This window comes from Pipistrellus kuhlii, unplaced genomic scaffold (genome assembly GCF_014108245.1).
Source record: "Pipistrellus kuhlii isolate mPipKuh1 unplaced genomic scaffold, mPipKuh1.p scaffold_m20_p_24, whole genome shotgun sequence".
Classification (NCBI taxonomy): Eukaryota; Metazoa; Chordata; class Mammalia; order Chiroptera; family Vespertilionidae; genus Pipistrellus; species Pipistrellus kuhlii.
In genome coordinates, this window is record NW_023425523.1 from 10002669 (window position 1) to 10023378 (window position 20710).

The 20710-nt window shown below is 55.8% G+C and overlaps 1 protein-coding gene and 2 long non-coding RNA genes across 5 annotated transcripts; 1 reads left to right on the forward strand and 2 right to left on the reverse strand.

The window, feature by feature from the left end:
- Window positions 1-236: 236 nt before the first annotated feature.
- On the reverse strand, window positions 237-2214 carry LOC118727408. 2 transcript variants are annotated; one of them, XR_004990578.2, is made up of 3 exons: window positions 1610-2214; window positions 892-1549; window positions 237-849 (listed from the first exon to the last, which is right to left on the reverse strand). It is a non-coding gene; the product is annotated as an uncharacterized LOC118727408 (long non-coding RNA). The 2 variants fall into 2 exon arrangements; XR_006742593.1 differs by having other exon boundaries at window positions 892-1501; window positions 1610-2213.
- Window positions 2215-4563: 2349 nt separating this feature from the next.
- TENT5C (terminal nucleotidyltransferase 5C) lies at window positions 4564-20350 on the reverse strand. Of its 2 annotated transcripts, none has more exons than XM_036453182.2 (2): window positions 20198-20350; window positions 4564-5886 (listed from the first exon to the last, which is right to left on the reverse strand). In XM_036453182.2, the coding sequence occupies exon 2, from the start codon at window positions 5858-5860 to the stop codon at window positions 4685-4687; it is 1176 nt and encodes a 391-aa protein (XP_036309075.1). In that variant the 5' UTR covers window positions 5861-5886; window positions 20198-20350; the 3' UTR covers window positions 4564-4684. The 2 variants fall into 2 exon arrangements, with proteins under 2 accessions (XP_036309075.1, XP_036309076.1); XM_036453183.2 differs by lacking the exon at window positions 20198-20350 and adding an exon at window positions 18500-18643.
- LOC123652990 lies at window positions 7065-7426 on the forward strand. The gene is made up of 2 exons (XR_006742594.1): window positions 7065-7115; window positions 7372-7426. It is a non-coding gene; the product is annotated as an uncharacterized LOC123652990 (long non-coding RNA).
- Window positions 20351-20710: the final 360 nt, after the last annotated feature.

Here is a 20710-nt window from a genome sequence, read left to right on the forward strand (position 1 = left end):
AGGGGTTTGGAGCCAAGGTCAAGCTCAGATCCACCCAGCTTAGTGGCATGGGCATCCGCTGAGGACTGCGGTGGTCAATAGCCAGGCTCAGTTTGCTCCGTCGGGCGCCTCGGAGAAGAGTCCAGCTGGGAAGGCAGCGGTGTGCCCCAAGGCAACGTCTTCCCGGAAACCTAAAATAAGTTCCCGCCGAAGAGAACTGAGCAGTAAGGTCACATAATAGACAAGGTGTGTGTTTGTTTAAATATACGTTTATTTCTCAAACTCAAAGCGCCATGTCATCAAGTTCTAATACATTTTGCATTGACAAGTGATGTTACCTGCTTCATGTAGGAAGGTCGGCGACCATCACACCAGAGAGGAAGCCTCGGCCATCCTAGGCTCCACTAGCAAAACAACATTCCCAAGGTCACGCAAATCTAGAGGAACCAAGACTTTCAATTTAGTCTAATGGGTGTCTTACTTTTACCTACATAAGTTTGGAAGTTAAGGGATCTAAACTCTCAATTTTCCTAAAGTAGTTTTTTTTTTTTAATCCATAAAAAAAAAATCCAGATGGCTTGAGTGTTAAAACACCCGCAGATCCGTGCTATTTAACGACTTCCTCTTTGGTGGATGGTCTCCTCACCTCCTAGGCAAACATGAACATTTGTACCAACTCTCACCAGCCCAGGCAAAAATCCAAATTTTTTTGCTGACACTTAACCTATTTTTTGGTAAGTGATAGGTCAACAAGATTTAGAACTTGAACTCACACACAAAAAAAGCATTTTCGTTCCTGATCCTCACACCTTGGCAGTCTCCACAAATCATCCTGAAAAGTGGCCAGGTCTTTTTAAATATATGGCTGCCCTCTCCCCACCCCCTTACCCCCCACCTCCCTGACCCCCCCACCCCCCCCAAAACACACACACACTTTTCCTGGCCCTCTGAAAGGCAAGGCTGGATCCGAGTACGTTCCAAAGTCAGCTGTCACATTCTGGCCTCTGCCAGGTTAAGAGTACAACTGTAACCTTGGCAACTCAAAGTTCTGCACCTCACTGACCCCACCCCCTCCTCCCGGAAGGGTTCACCCTGGTGTGGAGCCCCAAGCTGACACCCCAGACGTAACGGCACAGGTGAGCTTCGGGGTCTCTTCTCACACCCGGATAACTGCCACGTTTCCTGAAAGAGGACAGGGAAGCGCAGAAGAGCTGCCCCTAAAACAAGGCCCCGTCCCGGAGGCTCACGGGAGAGGAGAGGCAAGTTGCTTTGGATTGGCACCATTTCCCACCGTCAGAGCAGTACTAGTTCAGATCCTCCTCCCGGAACGGCAGGGGCCAGGGCCCAAAGAGAGGCTGCGGGACACACAGTGTGGGGCTTTCGCCTTTTATTAATGCGTCGTCACAAAACAAAACCGCACAGACACACACGCCCACGCAGAAAGCCCCCAGGTTCACCTGCAGCTCCCCAAGAACTCAGATCTCCAGGGGAAAAGTTCACCTGCAGCTCCAGGGGAAAAGAACTCAGATCTCCAGGGGAAAAGTTCACCTGCAGCTCCAGGGGAAAAGAACTCAGATCTCCAGGGGAAAAGTCACACGGGGGTGGAGGAGGGGTGGGGGGGAGGGAGAACCTTACATGCCAAACCACACTCGCTGCCATGTACCAGGAATCCGGCTTTGCTCCTCCAGACTCTCCCATCTGCCAGGCCCCCGGGTGTGGCTTAGGCCGCATCCCACAGGTTGTGGGCAGGAACCCTGACTTAAGGTGGTGGTGATGGGGAGTTTGGTTTCTGAGTTGGAGTTACTGAGCCCGGAAGAGCGTCTCCCTGCCAAGGTGAGGTCTGCGGGGGAGACGGAAGCGCAGGGCCAGGAACTGGGTGCGTGCCCTTCTGCCAGCATCGGGGGAGAGGGTCTGCTTCCATCCCTGCTGCCCAGCCTGGTTCCCAGCAGCCTCCAGGAGGCAGCCTCGGAAAGCTGTCCCTGGGAGCCAGGGAGGCTGCTGAAATGCACGGAGAACTTGCACTTGAACGTGAGTGCCCTTGGCAACTGCCGAGTCTCATGCCACTCAACGCGCAAAAAAAGAAGACCCGCTGGACCCAGAGCAAGTCCAGAGTGCCTGGTGCTCGTGAGCAGCAGGAAAAGCAGATGCAGCTCGAATTCCCAGACCCCGGAGCCCCAGGTTCTTCCCCGGGCTGATCGGAGGCAGGCAAACCCTGGGTCCCTGCAGCTGTCCACCCCGGTGGCTCTCCAACACGTCTGCTCTCAAACTCCAGGTGAAGAGGCTGTACCGAGCCGGCCGTCCTGCAGGGGTGGCCAAGAACTGAGGGGCTGAGAATTTCTAGCATCTTCTGTGCCTCCCCTTAAAGAAGGACTAGTACCGGCTAGGAAAAACAATGAGCAGAAAGAATGCCAAGGCCACTGAAACTTAATTCCTCGGTGGGGTTCTGGCCCCACCTTCCTGAGGAGCCTTACACCCCATCCCCAAGTCTCCTGGGTGCCTGCGGTACTGACTGCTGTTTCCAAGGGCTTGTGCTGGCAGCTTCACCACAGTGAACACTTGGTTAAGCAGATCTGCCATGTGGGGGCAAACCTGCTGCCATCTGACCACCATGGCAGTTTTTAGGTCATGGATGACCACCTTGTTTTTAAAAAGTTGGGATTCACTCTTCATTGTCCCCCTTTTCACACTGAGGCTCCCATGCTGATGGGCCTTGCCTCACAGCCAGTGAGTGTACATGTGATTGGCACCCAGGATAGGAGCTAAGAAGTGGCTCCTGTCCATCTGACACAGCACAACCTGGAGACCAGGTAAGCCTTGGGGTTCAGTCCTGCCCCGTCTGTTTTAAGAGGACCAAGACATCACATTCTAGAAGAAAAAAACAAACACAAAAAAAAAACACCTGAAAATATAATTTTCAGAAAAAGGTAAACCACTCCTTTTCTATGAAGCATTTTTGCATCAAGGTAATTCATTGCTCATGAAAGCAAGGAGAAAGCAATCACTCGGGGTTTGGGGTTTTCCTGGCCACGGGAGAAATTCAACATCAGGACCACGGGGTTCGATGAAATCACTCTAGAAACCAGGCTGGCTGGCAATAATTGAATTTCTTTGCCCTCGACACCCCGAAGCGATGCTTTGCTAAGAGATTGTACCTAACGTTTCAACACACAAAATCCTTTCTTTAATCTACTGGGAAAGCAACAGCCTAGAACTCTCCCGTGGACTAAGCTTGCTTTAGACTAGAGGTTAATACTGTTTTCCTTCTAAAGTGCAGCATACAAACAGGTCTGGTCAAATCTACCGAAATAAGGAGGATCATTCTTGATTCACTCAATGCTTCCCCAGGCACACCGGAATCGATCCCTGTGGGGGCCTCTGCACGGCTGGTGCCCACCAGGCCTGGCTGGACGCTAGGCCCCTGCCTGATGCTCTACCACCTCCCCTCGCACAGAGCAGTCAGTGGCCTGGGGGCTGAAGTTCCATTCTAAAGCAACTGAGAGCCACAGAGCTCCGCCCACAAGGGCGGGTCCTCCACAGGTCACAGAGGTCTACGGGAATTCCTGAATTCATTTGCTGTCACACAAAACCCGGAGGAGAAAATCTCTACTTTTGAAAAACAACAACAACAACAACAACAAAAAAAAATCAGCCCAAGTACTCTGGAACAAAACAGCTTGTCATACTTGGAATGTGATCAAAGCGGGTTTCCAATGAGAGCATGGGCGACCCCCACACGCCAGTCACCACAATGACCCCAGAGAAAAACAAAAGTGATGAGTTGGTGAGGAAACGAGAATGTCATTCCAGAGAATTCCTTACAGGAAAATAAAACAAAACAAACAAACAAACAAAAAAACGGAACATTCATGTTTCCTATTTACAATCACCCCCCACCACCATAATTCTATATTAACATCAGGTTCCACATTTTATTTTGTTTTCAAGTTATAGTTCAAGACAAGACACCCGCCGCCCCCCCCCCCCTTTTTTTCCTTTTTCTTTTTTTCCTCAGCAATTATCTCACACAATTCCTCAGGAGAGCACAGCATCTAAACCATATACCACTTCCAGCCAGACCCCGGTTCTCCAGCGACTGGCTTTGGTTTATTGATGAAAGCAATCCTCAGCTCTGCTGACAGGGAATGAACACAAACCATGTAAGTCCTCTGGACAAAAAGGAGCACCCTCGTGTTCACAATGGCATGCCTATCTAAAGCTGACACAACAGACTTATCAGCACAACGTTCATGTCACGGAGAATCCCGAGCGAGCGAGCGAGGGAGGGCCAGCACGGCCTGCTCCAGGCTCCAGGGAGACGAGCAGCTTCGCCCTCTCGTCGGCTGCCCTCGCGGTCCCCAATCCCGACGGCCGCACAGAGCTCGGGCCCCTGCGCTGCCGTGCGGGACGCGACGTGTTGGCGTCTGTCTCGGAAAGAAGTGGATAGGCCGTACTTCCTACAGCGTTTTCCGAAGTGGCACTGCAATCCCTTCAGGGTTGGCTCATGATACACTGCGGACCCGTTCCAATGGGTCCACAAAGAGAAGAAAGAAAAAAAAAGAAAAAGAAAAAAAAAGAAAGCAAAACCAGAGCTGAGTTCCCCTTTAAAAGCCAAACACCTACATCTAGAAGGAGGCTCCCCTAGCTGAGAGCCCTTGCTTAGAGCCCTCTGGGGCGTTCCCGCTGAGAAAACCCTCAGGTCTCAAGGTTAGTTACAGGGCAGCCAGGTCGGGTAGGGCTGGCTGTAGGTCACGGGAGGCTGGGCCACGTAGTAGTTGTTGAAGTTGCCGTCGCTGACGTAGGGGGCCGGCTGGTAGTAGCAGGTGACGTTGGTGGCGCTGGGGATGATGTTCTGCTCGGCCAGCACGCGCAGGGCCAGGAGGGAGATGAGGTTCAGGGTCTGCCTGCGCTCGTGCCCCATGAGGCACACGGTGCTCTCATTCACGACCCTGCGCAGGATCATGAGGTAGTCGTACTTGCTCCTCTCCTCCTCGGCGAAGTGGTTCTGCAGGTAGGTCTCCAGCTTCCGCTGCTGCTCCAGGATGTCCGGGAAGTCGATGAAGAACCTGGAGCACATGTAGCGCTCCAGCGTCTTGATCTCCTCCTGGTCGGTGGGCCGGAAGTCCCGCACGAGGAGGTTGCTGTACTTGAGCAGGCCCCCGCCCCGGATCTCCTCGGGGTTCTTGGTGGCGATCAGCCGGTTCTGCAGGTGGTCCAGGGCTTCCTCGAAGTCCCCGTACATGCTCTCCCCGATCACCGTGGGGTGCAGGTGCTCGGAGATGGGCTGGCCGGAGCGGTCGTAGAAGACCAGCAGGGAGTCCAGGATGATCTGGAAGGAGTCCACGCTGAACTCGAACTGGCGCCGGATGGAGTCGACGAACTTGAGCTCCACGTTCCTGCCGTTCTTGTTGGAGAGGGAGATGAGGCTCCAGCGGTCGGTGTCCGTGCACACCTTCACCAGCTTCTGCACGTAGGCCTCCTTCAGGGTGACCGGGCTGATCTTGAGCTTGTTCACGCCCTCGGGCAGGAAGTTCAGGAGGGAGCACAGGACCACGTCCCGGACCAGGTGGAACTCGACCTCCGTGGGCAGAGGCACGTGGAAGATGAGGTCCAGGTCTTTGCAGCCCAGGCCGTTGTCTTTGACCAGGACGTGGCCGGCGGCCGAGCCGTTCAGGCGGACGTCCTGCACTTGGATGCCCGCCTCCTCCAGGCGGCCGCGCACGGTCTGGACGATGTCCTTCAGGGTGATCTCCAAGGTCGGGAAGTTGCCTCGCCCGTGCACGGGCACCACCTCGTTCAGGACCTCGTGCAGCCGGCTCACCTGGTCCCAGCTGAGCACGCTGCAGGACGCGCTGTCCCCGCGGCTGCTGCTCTCCTCGGCCATCGTGGGGGACGTTCTTGCCGGGGAAACTGAAAGTGGGGGGCGAGAAACAGAGTTAGGGTTCACGTCTACGTGGCAAATGCAGCTCCAGGGACTCAGGGGCGATGCTTCCCTGAACACTTCCTGTAAAGCAGGGATACACTGCTGGGTGGTGCCGTGAGGATGAAGCACATAAAGAATAGTGTCTCCGGGAAGGACGGACAAAGCACACACGTGGGCCCTCTCCCACACCGGGTGGCTCCACAGCGCTGCTCAGTGCTTGTTCTGTTTGCCTGTTCGGTCTGAGTGGGGGCGGGGTGGGTAGACTGGGTTGGTTTGTGTGACGAGAAGGAGACAAACCCATTCCACCAAGCAGCCTGAGCACGTCATTAATCGCTAGAGGGCCTGCAGGTTTTGCAGGTTTTGCTATGCGTCCTTGCTCTCTGTGGACGGTACCTCTCCTGCTTCCCAACTGCATCCTAACGGGCTGCTCCCAACGCCGCACACAGCACAGGGGAGCCCGAAAAAAGCCCTCCTTCACCCGGGAACTGATGACTTCTCGAGTCGGGGCTGTAACCGCCCATGAGGAGGGAGTGGGGTCAGTCCCATCAGGGGCGGCACCCTACGGTCCTGTTAGCAACAACCCCGTGTCCTTGTGCTTGTGGGAGGGGTCGGCCTGGGAGGCGACAAAAGTCCTAGGCGACAAAGGGCTAGGCCATTGGTGTGGGGACAGCTCTGCCCTGTCAGGAGACCCGCACAGCCCACAGCCTGTGGGAAACCTCCTCAGGGGAGCGTCACTTCCCGATGGTTTGAAACCAGCACCTTGGTACTATCTGAGGAGGAGGCAGCTAGGATTGTTAATCTTGCCCTGGGGCCAGGGGTCCTCGCCTTACATGGCGTTCCCATCAATGGGCTGGTTGTCAGGGTTGGGGCACCACCGGACAGAGTGAACCGAGCTTTCCAGGAGCTGGTCATTCAGAAGGTGGGAGGGACAGACTGAACGTGTACTGGGAGGGCAGGAGAAAGAAGTGTCCTTTGAGGGGGGATGAACAGGAAGACCACTTATGGGGATGGAACACAAGACGACTGAAAGGCAGCATGAGCCGGAGGCTGGAATCGAGGGGCAGAGGCAGCACACAGCCACGGCCTGGCCACCTCCATTTGGCCTTTATGCGCCTCTCCTTAAGCCAGTCAGAAACTATACACGCACCCCCATGTTCACAGCAGTGTTATTTACAACATCTGAGATCTGGAAACAGCCCCCGTTGCCCATGAGTAGGTGAGTGGGTTTTAAAGCTTTTTTTTTTTTTTTTAAATATATATATATATATTATTGATTTCTTACAGAGAGGAAGAGAGAGGGTTAGAGAGTTAGAAACATCGATGAGAGAGAATCATCGATCAGCTGCCTCTTGCACACCCCCTACAGGGGATGTGCCTGCAACCAAGGTACATGCCCTTGACCGGAATCGAACCTGGGACCTTTCAGTCCGCAGGCTGACGCTCTATCCACTGAGCCAAACCAGTTTCGGCAGGTGAGTGGGTTTTAAAAATGTGGTACATTCACACGCTGGAATACTACGTGGCTGTGAAAAGGAAGAAACTCTTACCTTTTGGGATAGCAATGATGGACCTGGAGAGGACTGTGCTAAGCAGAACAAGCCAGTCAGAGAAAGACAAACACCACGTGATCACAGTTATATGGGGACACTAATGAACAAAATAAACTGACAAGTGAAACGGAGCCAGAGGCATGGATACATGGGACAGACTGCCAGTGTCACAGGGGAGTGACTGGATGGAAGAAGGTGAGGAGATTAGCCAAAGAACACGTATGCGTGGCCCATGACAGAGACAACAATGTGGTGAGGGCCAGGAGGGGAGGGCGGGGTTGGGTTGGAGGTGGGAAAAGGGGGGGAAATGAGGACATCTATAATAGTATTAACTAAAAAAAAAAAAAAAAAAGACAAAACAACTTTAAATTTAAAATATGGAATCTTAAGAGTACTAGGGGGAAAAAATATGGTATCCTTTCTACATCATTTATAAAACCCCAAAATCAGAAAAATCGATACATTTGCCAATATAAAAATTAAAGTTCTACATGGTAAAAACGCCATGGAGAAGTCCGAAGACAAAGAAAAATATTTGTAACATTAGGCAAATATTCATTTCCTTAATGAATAACAAGCTTCTACAGATCTCCAACCCTAAGGTCAAAGGGCATGGACAGTGGCGTGGATGCATACCATTCAACCTTCCCTTAGGGGGATGGGCAGATGAAGACTTCAGTGTATCCGCCTGCCCTATCAGATCGGCAAAGCTCCAGCAGCAAGCCACCTTGGGTACGTGCCCGGGCTTCTCTCTAGCACTGTCTGTCCCTCCCACCTTCTGAATGACCAGCTCCTGGAAAGCTCAGTTCACTCTGTCCGGTGGTGCCCCAACCCTGACAACCAGCCCATTGATGGGAACGCCATGGGTAAGGCAAGGACCCCTGGCCCCAGAGCAAGATTAACAATCCTAGCTGCCTCCTCAGCGCCAAGGTGCTGGTTTTCAAACTGCCTCTGGAGGTGACGCACCCCTGAGGAGGTTCCCACGGGCTGTGGGCTGGGCGGGCCTCCTGGCGGGGCAGAGCTGTTTGCAGCGGCCATCTCCTTGGACACCGCAGTTCCATTTCCAGGAGGTCTACTTGGGGTTTTATCCCATGGACATGCCTGCAATTATGTACAAGACTTGGAGGGTTATTCACAAAGCTACAAGCACCAATGCATGCAGCTGTCTGAACGAAGAGTGACAGCTCTAGCTGAATGAACGTGAAATGCTCATCAAGATTTACTAACAGAAAAGCAAGTGCTCAACTGTGTGCATAGGTACACATCTATGCTTCTGCAATCTGAACGTCTGGAAGGACACGCAGTAGGTCAGCCCACACCAGATACCATCACACACAGACAGAGGACGAAGAAAAATGTACGTTATCCCTTTTGAATTTAGAACCTATACATGTGTTAGTTGGAAAAAAAGCTAGCATCGTATTACCCATGTCCTAAAATCTTCCCCATCCGCATCTACTCGTCTGCTTCCTTACTGAATTCCTTCAGTGCCTTTCCTGTCCCCTCCCCGCCACCCCCATATCCATGTGCCAAAGTCAAACACACACAGAAGCTTCCCCTCCCAGCCTTCGGTGCTGCTCTCCAGGGGCTGGGCGGGGGAGGGGAGACCATTTCTCCTCCAGGGTGGCTTTCGGTCACGCTTCTACTTATATTCTGTGTAAAAGAAGGTGTCCACTGTTTACCAAAACAAAACAAAACAAAAAAAACCCACACTACAAGATAATGGATAAGCCATCTCATCGAGGTTCATTCTACGTTTATTACCCAAATATGTTTCTTGTCGTTGTATAAAAACTGCTATTTCTCATTTCAGACACAGGACAGCCACCCTCACATGACACTGTTATGTTGATTATTAGCTACAGCGGCAAGGACCTTAATAAATGCATAACATTTCCAAGACTGTCCGATGCCTGGGGTTGGCTTCTCCCATGCCAATGTCTTTGGCCACATCCGTGAATAATGGGGTTAATTTTTAGTTGTCCGAGCATGAGCCCAGTGTGGGACATGACAGCCACCAAGTCCGCGGTGCCGTTTCTCCTTCTCCGCGTTTACCACAACTCAGAGAGGCACCCAGCTAAGGGTTCTGATCGGGGCTCAGTTCATTGGAGAGCCCAGGAGGAGGTACTGATCCCACCAGCAAGGAATCCTCTGCTTTCCCTCACCAGTCCCAGCAACCCCAAATATCAGAAGTCCATTTTCCAGTCACTTAGACAACATTGGCATTCCTAATAAATCCAAGTCATGGACCCTTAATGCTTAGAGAACACACCGGAGCTTAGTGCGACAGTTTTCATTTTAATTAACCACACGAATCAGCATTGGTATAATCCCTGTTTGAAAGAATCACATGCAACACACATTCCCAGCTCGTGAAAGGCCCTGATTAAAGGCAAATTCTAGTTCAAAAATCCACAAAACGGTGAAAAGAAATTAATTTGAAGCCTGGCAGCGTCCGGCGGGAGTGTTTAGATTTCCTTTCGCTGCCGGAAAGCACTCCCTGTATTCCGCACGGAGGGCATTGGGACCGGCAGGTACCGTGATTCATTGATTTGAACATTCAGGCCCCTTTCCAGGGTGAGGATGATCAAGCTATTCAATCTTTTCGTGCGTGACTCACAGTGAACAGCTCTCCTGGGTATCCTGGACCCCTTTCTCCCCTCACCTGGCTGGGACAGAGGGTGACGCACACAGGAGAACACAGGTTTGCAGAGGTAGCGACAGGAACGGGAGGGACAGCCCAAGGAGGCCAGAAGGGGACCCAAGCCCCCTGAGGACAGGCCATGTCTGACTTGTTTGCTTCCCCCCTGCCTGGGGCAGAGCCATTCATGCAGGATGACCTGAAACCCGTGTCTGAACCCACTGAAGGAAGAAAAAGGCCATTTCTAGTCCTGCTCCACAGTGAATCTACTAGTAGGTCCCAGCAAGCGTGAGGGTACACAAGGTGGGCCAGCAGGAAGGGCAGGGGAAGAGCTGGAGGTGAGCATGCCTAGAACATGGATAGCACTTCCAGGTCTCAAGAATATAGGTCACATTGACACCCACTCCTACTTGTGACTGGCAGGAGAGACAGACACTGTCCAGCATCCTCAGTGTGTGTGGAGACGTGCTGCCCTGAAGTCCGGGTCTGTGATGTTTGGCGGGAAAGCCCTGGGGACGCTGTGCAGCTGCCATGGGAATACTGCAGCTCTCTGCAGCCCCCTGCCCGGCCCAGAGACCACTGAGCCACACCCCCACTGCCCCTGCTGCAGGATTAAAACACAAAAGAAACCCAAACGCATTTCAGCATTCCTTTGGCGGCGAGCTTCCCTCTCGGCGTGGCTGGCTGCTTCCTCAACAGCAACCTTCCTGGGAACACCGTCCAGCTCAGGTGAGAGCCGGCCATGGGCAGCGGACCGAGCTGGGGCGGGCCCCTGGGGGTGTGTGTGTGCAGAACAGACACCTGCCGGCCCTGGCGCCCGGCGGAGGGGCCCTGTGCAGCGAGCTGGCACCTTCCACAAGCTCTCCTCTGTCCACACAGAGGACACGTGCACACGGAAGCCCGGAGGACGTAAGCAGAAGCGTCAGGGGAGGGCAGGACGCCTCATTAAACTCCACACCTCTCCCCGCAGCGGGCCGAGCAGGAGAAGCCTGGGCCTGCTTGTTTCCTGAAAGAGGAAGGTGTGGAGAGGCCGGGTGAGAGCACTCGTCTGAGCAGCTCCGCCTTGTCCACACTGCACGCTCACGCCCTCTCCGAGGAAGCGCCACGTCCCTTTCCCACGACTCAGGACGAAGGACCGGGATGACGGGGTGGCCTGCCCCAGCTCCCCAGCTCTGGAGCCTGTGTTCAGAGTCCTGGAATTGGTGACAGCCTCCCCCAGTTCTCACCACTGCTAATGTGATCTTTTCTAAATCACAGACTTCATTGGCCCTGCCTATAGAGGAGAAAGCAGCCTCCTGTTACCCAGGTAACTGCGGCACCTGCCTCCCCCTGGCCCCAGGCCCCTGGCCCCTGGCCCCAGGCCCCAGTCCCACCACACAGGCTGAGACAGCCACAGCGTGAGCCGGCACCCTGCAGGCCTGCGCAGAGCGGACTCCGGCTGTGCAGAGGTGGCGGTCACCTTCAGGACCCCAGGCGGACCCGAGGGCACAGAGGGACCTCAGAGGTGACGGCTGCCCACTGTGAGGTGTGGGACGCCCACCGCAGTGGGGATGGCATCAGCTGTTGCATCACTGAGCGTCTTCCTAACCCCGCCTCGTCCTTTCCCCGCTCATGCTACCACTTGCTCCACCCCCAGCAAGTGTGACAGAACCCTCCGGGGTTCTGTGTGTGGCACAGCCATGGCCAGAGAACACCAAGGCGACCAGATGTCTGGCCAGGAGTCCTCGTCTGAACCATCAAACTCTGACAACATCCCGGATGCGGGAGACATTGCTGCAGGGCTCTGTGTGGGCCACCCCCTTGCCCCTTCATCACCCCTGGTGCGGGAGATGCTGAGATATCTGTCCCCTTTTCGGACAGAAAACTGGGCACAAAGAGGACCCGCAAAGCAACTGCCCAGGGGAAGGCGGGAGAAATGGGGCTTCGGAGGCTCCCTGGAAGTGGGGCGTGGGTGTGTGTGTTGGGTGCGGGGAGGGTTTGAGGACAAGCTATCTGCTCAGGTGGGTGTAGGGACACGTAGAGGCCAGCAAGAGGGAGGAAAGGGCAGGGAGGGGGAGAGGGGCGGGAAGCAGGAAAGGGGAAGAAGGCAGGAGAGGGGAGGGAGGAGGGAAGGTTTCCTATGTGCCGGAGGGAAAGGTGTGCTGAGCCCCTTAGGGAAGGTCAGGTGGCAGGTGCTGGAAGCAAGATGGCACGTTTAGAGCTGAACTAACAGCCATCAGTACCGAACTGCACCCCTCAAACCCATCCTGGATTTGGGGGTGCCGTCTGGCCAGCCACCAGAACTGAGTGTGATTATGATAGAACCTCTCACCGTTATGCGAATGCTGTGTTAAAGGAACAGGGTCCTCTCCCGAGGGAGCGTGAGGATGCTGGCTGGGGAGAAAGGCATGGATTTCAGAGGAAGCAGGTGCGGAAGGCAGGGCCAGGAGAGGAAGGAGCTGGGCAGCCCGCTTGCGGGACAGGCATCAGGAAAAGAAGGAAATGACAGGAGGGAGACTGCAGGGAGGCTGCCCCTCACGTGTCTGGGCACCTAAGGCACCTGCTCTGCTCACAGCATAACGCAGCGTCCTCAGCCCTGGCTAGAAGACTGGGAGGGCCCACCTGCAGCACAGACATTCCCTGCCCACCTGACTGGAGCTGCAGGGACCAGCTGGCCATCAGCAAGAATGAGCAGGACCCACAGGGATGGGGGGAGGCACACAGGAGGGAGGAGGCAGAACAGCCTGGCACAGAGCGCCCGTGTGCGCAGTCAACCTGGGACTGCACACCTGCCTCTTTCCCACTGGCACCCAGGGTGACCCTGAGGGTCCTCATCCGGAGGGAAGCAGGGGTGGCCCGGGTGTGATATGTGCAGCGGCAGATAGATAAGCGGGGGACACACACACACACACACACACACACACACACACGACACACAGCGCGGGTGCCAAGGTAGAGGTGGCCTTCTGGAGAGCAAACCTCCCTGACTCCTTGCATTCCTAGACGGCTGAAGGCCAAAGTTATCTGGGACCCGGGAAGCCTGAGAGAGCCCTTTGTCTGCCAGCTGCAGCCCCTCACCAGGGCCCGGGCCCCACCGCAGGGAGGAGAGGGGGTTCTGGAGCCTTCGCCACTGCCCCCAACCACGTTAGAAAGTTCCAGATAACTGAGGCACCCCTGTGTCTAACGCACGGGACTAAACGTTTACATGAGCAGACAGCCCAAGGCAATGGGACCAGGTAAAATTACACCTTGTTTATGAAAAGGACAATGAAATAGATTGGTTCCTTTTTCCACGAAGGTATGTTTACAGCTGCCTGTGCAAACACCCACAAACACATTCTCCCTCGGTTCCACCAGCTGCCCCAGGCCACCGAGCTGCACCCAGAGAGAACATTTCTAAGGCGGTGACACAACCAGCCCACAGATGGTGTTTTCCCACTCTCCCCCTGACCACACTCAGGCCTCCATCTATTTTCTCAGGGTTATCAGCATCCTCCTAGCAACTTACCACAGGTTAGGGCACCGGGGGGGAAAAGCTCGGGCCGATTCCCACCACACCGGACCCGGATGGATGGGCGCTGCCTACGCTGGAGGGAGAGATGGGCCCCGGTGGGCGCCTTGCTTTGCACCAAGTCCTTCCCACCCAAGTCCCTCCTCCCCGCTGATGCCGACACTCCGTCTTCGTGGTTATCAGGGACAGGGCCCTGTCCACAGACCACGCCCAGAGGAGACTCGAAACAGAAAGCTCATCCCGTCAGTCAAAATAGGGCGCTTCGGCGAGTGTGGCCGGGGAGATAACACCGGGCTTCAAAACAGCACCAACAGAATCAAAACACGGCCCCCGCCTAACGGACACCGCGGACCTCCAGGGCGTACAGGGATCCACAGAAATGGCTGCAGACGCAGATGTCAACGAGGTCGGAACATAGACATCTCTCGGTGGAAGCTGAGCAGAGAAGCCTCGCTTTTTCCAAGGTGTCAGCATTATTAAGTGCTAGCTACGCAACTTGAAATGGAACTAATCCTTGTTGCTGCCGGGTGGCCCGCTCCCTCTCGAAGTCAGAGATGCTACCGGTCTGCATGCACTGGAGGAGATGCCCAGAGCTGGCTGTGCTGTGTTAGAGACTGATAGACCGGGCAGCCAGGGCCATCTCCAGCAGGATGGCCGTTACCGGAAGGCTGATCGAGGTTACCTGCATCCACAGTGTTTAAGGGCCAGCAGCCTCCAGGTTTGACCCAGGGTTGCTTCCACAGGCGACTTTACCACCCAGCTCTCCAGCTTAGAGCTCTGGTCAGCCGTCAGCGGTGCAAAGCAGATCCTCGGTCCCCTGGCAGCCTCGTCACTACCAGCATCCCTTCTCGGGAGAGGCACGAGCCATTGTCTGATGCTCAAACGCACTTCACATACATTAAACACATATACACCCGCCCCCTCACATATGTCTACGCCCGAGCTGCCTCCAAACTACAGTACGATGCCAGCTACATATGAAGTCCCATCCAGGGTTTAGTTTGCACAGATCCTTCCCTAGAGTTAGCAGCTACATGAGTCCCAAGTCTGGGCAAGACAGCAGGCTCAGCGATCCCTCTGACAGCATTCTAAATGCTGCTGAGAACAGAGAGGCGGGTAAGTGTACACAATCTGGGGTGAAGGGGTGAGACATAAAGGGGCAAAACTGTGGAGCAGTACTTATTTCTGCAGCAAATGTGCTTCAGGTAGCCAAGCCACCTCGCTTTGTCTCTTGGTGTGCCCACGTGTGAGTCACACCAGCCATGACGGTAACTCACTAGGACAATTACTATGACCTCAGCATTGACCACGCCAGGTGCTATTGTCATTGGGCATCTCACAGACCCTTTTACTGGAAAGTTATTTCCCGGTGCAGTTTCGAATTTTAATTGTTGATAAATTGTGGATTCCTGGTCCCCTGCCCCCCTCACATTGGATCTGCAATTCTTTGATCACCTTATGAGTATTTTCAACTATAGAAAAACAAAGTAAGGCATGCTGGACCCAGAAATCATACACCCTATGTTCCAGGGTCAGGTCTCATTCACAGTTGAATGATTACCAATGAGTTGGCCACCAGGACTGAATTGCCTTTCACTCTTTTCAAATATGTGAGTGCCTGCTCTGCTCCCAGTGCTGTTCTAGAAGCTTCTGAAACAAAGACCTCTGCTCATGTCCCAGCTGATGTCCATAACTGTGCTGTTAACTCTTGCCTTCCACACAGGAATTGGAGAGCCAAGCATTTTTGCAGACGGTGGAGGCTGGCACTGCCCGATATTGTGCCCACAACCTCATGGGGCTGCTAAGCATTAGAAATGGGGCAAGTCCAAATTCAAATGCTCTGTGAATGTAAACACACATGGGGATTTCAAGGATTCAGTACAAGACAAAAAAAAAATAAAGTAAAACAGCTCATCAATATTTTCGTATCGTTTTAAATGGAAATGCTATGGGTCACGATGGGTTAAATAAAATTATTTTAACCTGGTTATGTTTTTATGTTTGCTTTTTAATGGGACGACGAGAAGCTTCATGGTGGCTCTCACATTCCTACTGGACAGTGCTGGTGTATGGTCCTTATTACGATGAAGGACCCGAGACCTGAAGAGGTCCAGGTGCTACCAGGGCCCGAACTCAGGTGTTGACACAGCTACGGCTGCCTCAGAGCAGGGAGGAGGTCAGGATCAAGAGCACTGAGGGCCTGGGCACAGGCCGGTGTCTCCCTCATCTCTGCTCTGGATCAGTGCGCCTCCTACACAGCTACCTCTCAGTTATCCACGTGAGTGACGGGCCTGGCCAGGACTACCCAGTCAGCTGGCCACGGAGATCCTCACACCCACCTCTCCTCTCCTGCAAGCACAGGTCAACAACAGATAGACAGGGTGTGTTTGGGGTGAGGGGTCGCCAGCCGAGCCAGGTGGAGGACTGCCCCTTCACCCACCCTCCTGAGAGCTAGGCAGGGTGACAGCAGCTACATCACCACAAGGGGGTGGGGCTCAAGATTCATTCACAGGGCTTTCCAGGGAGGAATTACGGAGACAGATGTGGGACGGTCTCTGTGTATCTAATTGAAGAAAGGGTTTGAAAAGAGTAGAAAGTAAGGCACAAAGCAGAACTGTAAGTATTTAAGAGGAGAGGCAGGGATTGAGGGATCCTCAGACGTGGTGAACTCAGAAGCCTCTGAGTGCGTATCCCGGGAGGCAAGGCAGGGCAACTGGGAAGACTCGGGGGCAGAAGGTCGAGAATGAACTGAAGGTCAGGAAGCTTCAGGCCCTAACAAGATGCTCAGCTCTGCCTGCGGGCTATGAAGGTAGCAGCCCAGGAGCTGGGGATGGAGAACGGGGCGGGCAGGGAGAGGAGCTGACTACTGCTCTCAGCGAGCTGCCGTCTGCGGGGCCCTGAACTGGGTCAGTGAAGGCAGTGGAAAACAAACAAACCAAAAGACGAAGATTCAGCAGAACTGACCACCGAGGGCACGTGGGGAGAGAGAGGCTGCGGGTGCTGGGGCTGGAGGCCCGGCTGGGTGGATGGGAGAGGCTGAAGGGAGCAAGTTAACAGCCTGAGGGGTTTCAGCTGGGGGCCAATTAGTGGTCACAGCCTCTCAGCTCCAAACCTATACCCCTGAGGCCTCCATTTAGAAAAAGGGAGGAACCACTCAGCATTTCAGTGCAGGAGCTTCCCGTACCTGGCCCACCTGGACCACACACCTCCCGGAAGCAACCGCGCCAACCCCCCCCCCCCGGAAGGGCTGCCGTGTGCCAGCAAGCCCTGCGCCCACTGAGCCTCTGTGTGCCGGCCCTGCTCTGGGCGCCCACACGAGCACACATCCTGCCAAAGGACACAGAGCAGCCCAGCTCCTCCTGCATCCGGCGGCCCAGGCCTTTCCACGTTCCCTTCAGTACCTGGCCCAAACCAGGCCTAGGAAGCACTTAACCACTTACTGGCTCCATCCCTGTCATTCAAGAAATAAACCCTTAACGCCGGTCAGTGGCCAGGACCCCCAAAAGGCTCAGACACTGAAAACACCCTACGGGGAGAGCTGCTTAACACCTGCAACTGTTTCTTCGTATTCGCGTTTTCCTGTTGTTCCAAGAAGTTCTGAAACAGTTCTAGAGCAGCGACCGGGGACAGCTGTCCAACATCTATTCACTCGAACCGATTCACAGGGCGGGTTTCTGACCCAGTCGGTGCCAAGGTGCTTCCTCTAAACCATCTCAGCTTCAAATAGGAACTTCCTTATCAGCGAAAGAAAGAAAGAAAAAAAAATCCGAGACCAGGAACCCCCGAAGCAGCACAGGCCGCCGGCACCGCTGTAGCCGAGTGGCTGTAAACACACGAGCATGCCTTTGCCCACAGATGTGTGCTTCATGATAATGACAGTGCCGGTGTAACATGCTACCGTCAAGGCCCCACGTGGCAGAACATGTTTCCCTCCCCTGCCTTGTTTACTCCAGTGACTACACAATAAAGCAATGAACCTTATCTAACCTGAGTAATATTTTATCCCAAGTAACACCTCAGACGCTGCATGGCTTCCCCTTCACACACACACACACCCCCACACACACCCAACAGATACAGCCCCTGTCTGGTGTGAAACCAAGAAAGCCAAGCACAGTTGAATGTAACTCCCCAAACCAGTTTGGGGCTTCCACAACTCCTCTCAGCAGCACAAGCAACGCTTATTAGCACACGCACTCATAGCTCCGGGCCTGTCATTCTCTAGTGATTGACCCCGTGCACACATCTCAAAGATGAAGATAAGGTACTACTTACTTGTGCAGTTTTTTGTGTGTGTGTGTGTTTTTTTTAAGTCATTTTCTAATTCTGTATCAAAAGAGTCGTCCCTGGCAGAGCAAGGGCATGGCAGTCCACCCCAAGTTATCTTTACTGCCAACAGCTCCGTGGTGGATGGTGCAAAATGTCCACAGTCTGCTCCGGCCTTGACCTCTGGGGCAGGGAGGCTGAGTGGGGCACTGTGGGGAGAGGGGCTGTGGCGGGAGCTTCTGCAACTCGGGATGGAGCTCAGGCTAGAGCAGAGGAAGGAGGGGGAGCCCCGGTGCTAGACTGGCTCACGTGCATTCTGACAGCCAGGCCCGGGGCCAAGTCCTTCCCTGCAGAGTTCCAGACTTCATCTCCGGAGACCAGGAAGGTGCTGCGGGAGCGAGTCCGCACAGAGGGTGTCGCTGTGTCACCCCACGCGCGCGCACACTAACGTTCCTTAGGAAATTAGGGACCCACGGAGCTCGGGGCGACGATTTAGAAGCCTCTTGGCAGAAAAAAAAAAAAGTGGTTTTGTTTTTGTTGCCTGTTTATGGGACGCTCCCCAGGACAACCTGAGCAGCTCCAGGCAGCACGCTCAGAGCTGCTCTCTCTACGCTCCTGTGGAGAACGAGCGCGCTCTGCAGAGAGGGGTATACCTTAGGACACAAGTTTCAGTTATCTCAGGGAAAAGCTTGACTCCCGAGATACTAAGTTTTCCATTTTCACAAACAACAATGGCAAAGGACAGAATTCCTGCTGCTGCGGCTCAGACCGCTCCCCGGAAAGCGAAGGAAAAGTCAGCATTCTCTGGTCCCCGCCCCACCGGCTTCAGCGAGCAGTCTGTGCGGGGCTCAGCTCCCCCTCCCTCCCCACTCTCCCCCACCCCCACCCCCTGGTACCTCTGGGGACTCCAGACTCAGCACCATCCTCCTGGGGAAGCGCTCCCACCACCCTCACTCCCTTCCCAGCCAAGTCCTTGCCAAGTTGCACAGGTTGGAAGGTTAGTGCAGCCAACAATGGCCACTCTCATTGCCCCAACCCCCACCCCGGAGGGCAGCTGGGCCAAGCCCAGAGTCTCCCTTCAGGAGGATTTAATCACCTTCCCTTCACTTCCCGGGGAGGTCCAGGTTCCTAACCCACCTCCCAACTCTCCTGAATACCAACTGTCACCATACGGGCGACTACACAGCCTTCCCAACGCTGCACCATGTACCTCCAGCGCTGCCTTGTTTGCATGTTATAACTCCATTAAAAAAAAAAATTTAAAAAGCAGCAGGTCCCTAATCAAGGACTAGAGCAACCCCTCGGAAGCCTTCTCCTCCTCCGAAGCGAAAGGAAAGGGAGCCAAGCTTTCCCTTGAGATAACTGAAACTTGTGCCGATCCCTCCCGCGGGGTCCAGCCCCAACCCTGGGTTCCAGTGAGGAGGGGGGACGTGGCCCCTCGCTGCGGGGGAGCCCCGCCCACAGGCTGCCAACCTGTGCCAGGTGCGTCACCCCCGCCCCCCCACGTCCGCGATCCCAACTGCGACACACGCCGCCCGGGCACCGCTAGCCGCGTCCGCCCGCGCACGGCCCTGGCCTGGCGGCTACGCAGTTCGCAAGTTTCAGTTCCGAACGGGGCGGCCCCAGGGCGCCGGCACCGGGCTCCCGAGGAGTCTCCGAGGGGAGCGCGGCGCCCCAGGGCCCTCGCTTTGGGTCACTTTGCGGCCGCTCGCGGTGCCCACAGGCTGGTGTGAGTCCAGGAAAAGTGTGCGATTTCCGCCAGGGCCTGGCACCGGGGGCACCTCTCCCTCCCTCCCACCCCAGCCTGATACCAGCCTCACCCCCACCCCCCAGCCATGGCCGCGGCGCCTTTCCAACTGCGCTTCCCCAGACGCCGCTCTCCAATCCGCGCTGCGCGGGCCGGAGAGGCGGCCGCGCCGGTGGGAGCGCAGGTGCGAGCCCGGAGGCTGCGGGCGAGGAAGGGGGCCGGGCGCCGGCGGACTCCGGGGGGATGGGGGGGGAGCCCCGGCCCCCGCGGGGCGCCCGGCCAGCGCGCAACACCCGCCGGACGCGCGCGGGGCAGGAACTCGCCAAGTTTGCCAAGCCCGCGCCGAAGTCTCTGGAAAGTTGCAGAGCGTCTCGCCGGACCCACGGGGACGGGGGGTGGAGGGCGGCTGCCAGGAGGGAGCAGCGGGGGAAGGGGGCACCGGGTCCCGGCACCTGTCCGCACCCCCCCCCCCCCGCCCAAGGGCTCAGCCCCGCAGCCCCCAAGGGCTCAGGGGCCAGGACCTGAGACCCCCGAGGGCAGAGCGCGCGGGAGCCGCCGCTGCCATCTCGCCCCTTGGGAGGAGGGAGGGGGCCCCCGGACTCACCTGAGCGACGGGAGAGGAGACGACAGACGCGGGTCCTCGGCGCGGGCAGCTCCCCAGCAGGAGCGGCGCAGCGGTCACCAGGGCCCCCAGGCAGCGGCGCCGAGTGAGCCTCCCGGCCGCCGCCCCCTTCGCTCTTATCCGGCCTGACCACGCCTCCGCCCGCCGCCCCGCCCCCGCCCCGCCCCTGAGCCTGCCTCCCCGGGGCGCGCGGGGCAGGGCAGGGCGGAGCCAGCGCCCACCGGATCCTTCCGCAGGGGCGCTGACGGCGAGGGCCGGGCCAGCGGCGCCCTCTGATTGGCTTCCCGGGTGAATGGTTGCCTGGAGACGAGTAAACGTTCGGCGGTGGGACACCGAGAAGGGCACCGCGCAGGCGCAATAGAGGGGGGCTGCGCGGACACCCCGTGAACTTCGGAGTTGCTGGGACTCCCCTCGGTTTCTCCGTTCCGCTAGGCTCTCCTCGGCCGTTCCTGTCACCCAACTCCGACCCCCTGGACCCCCCAACTTTCCCCATCT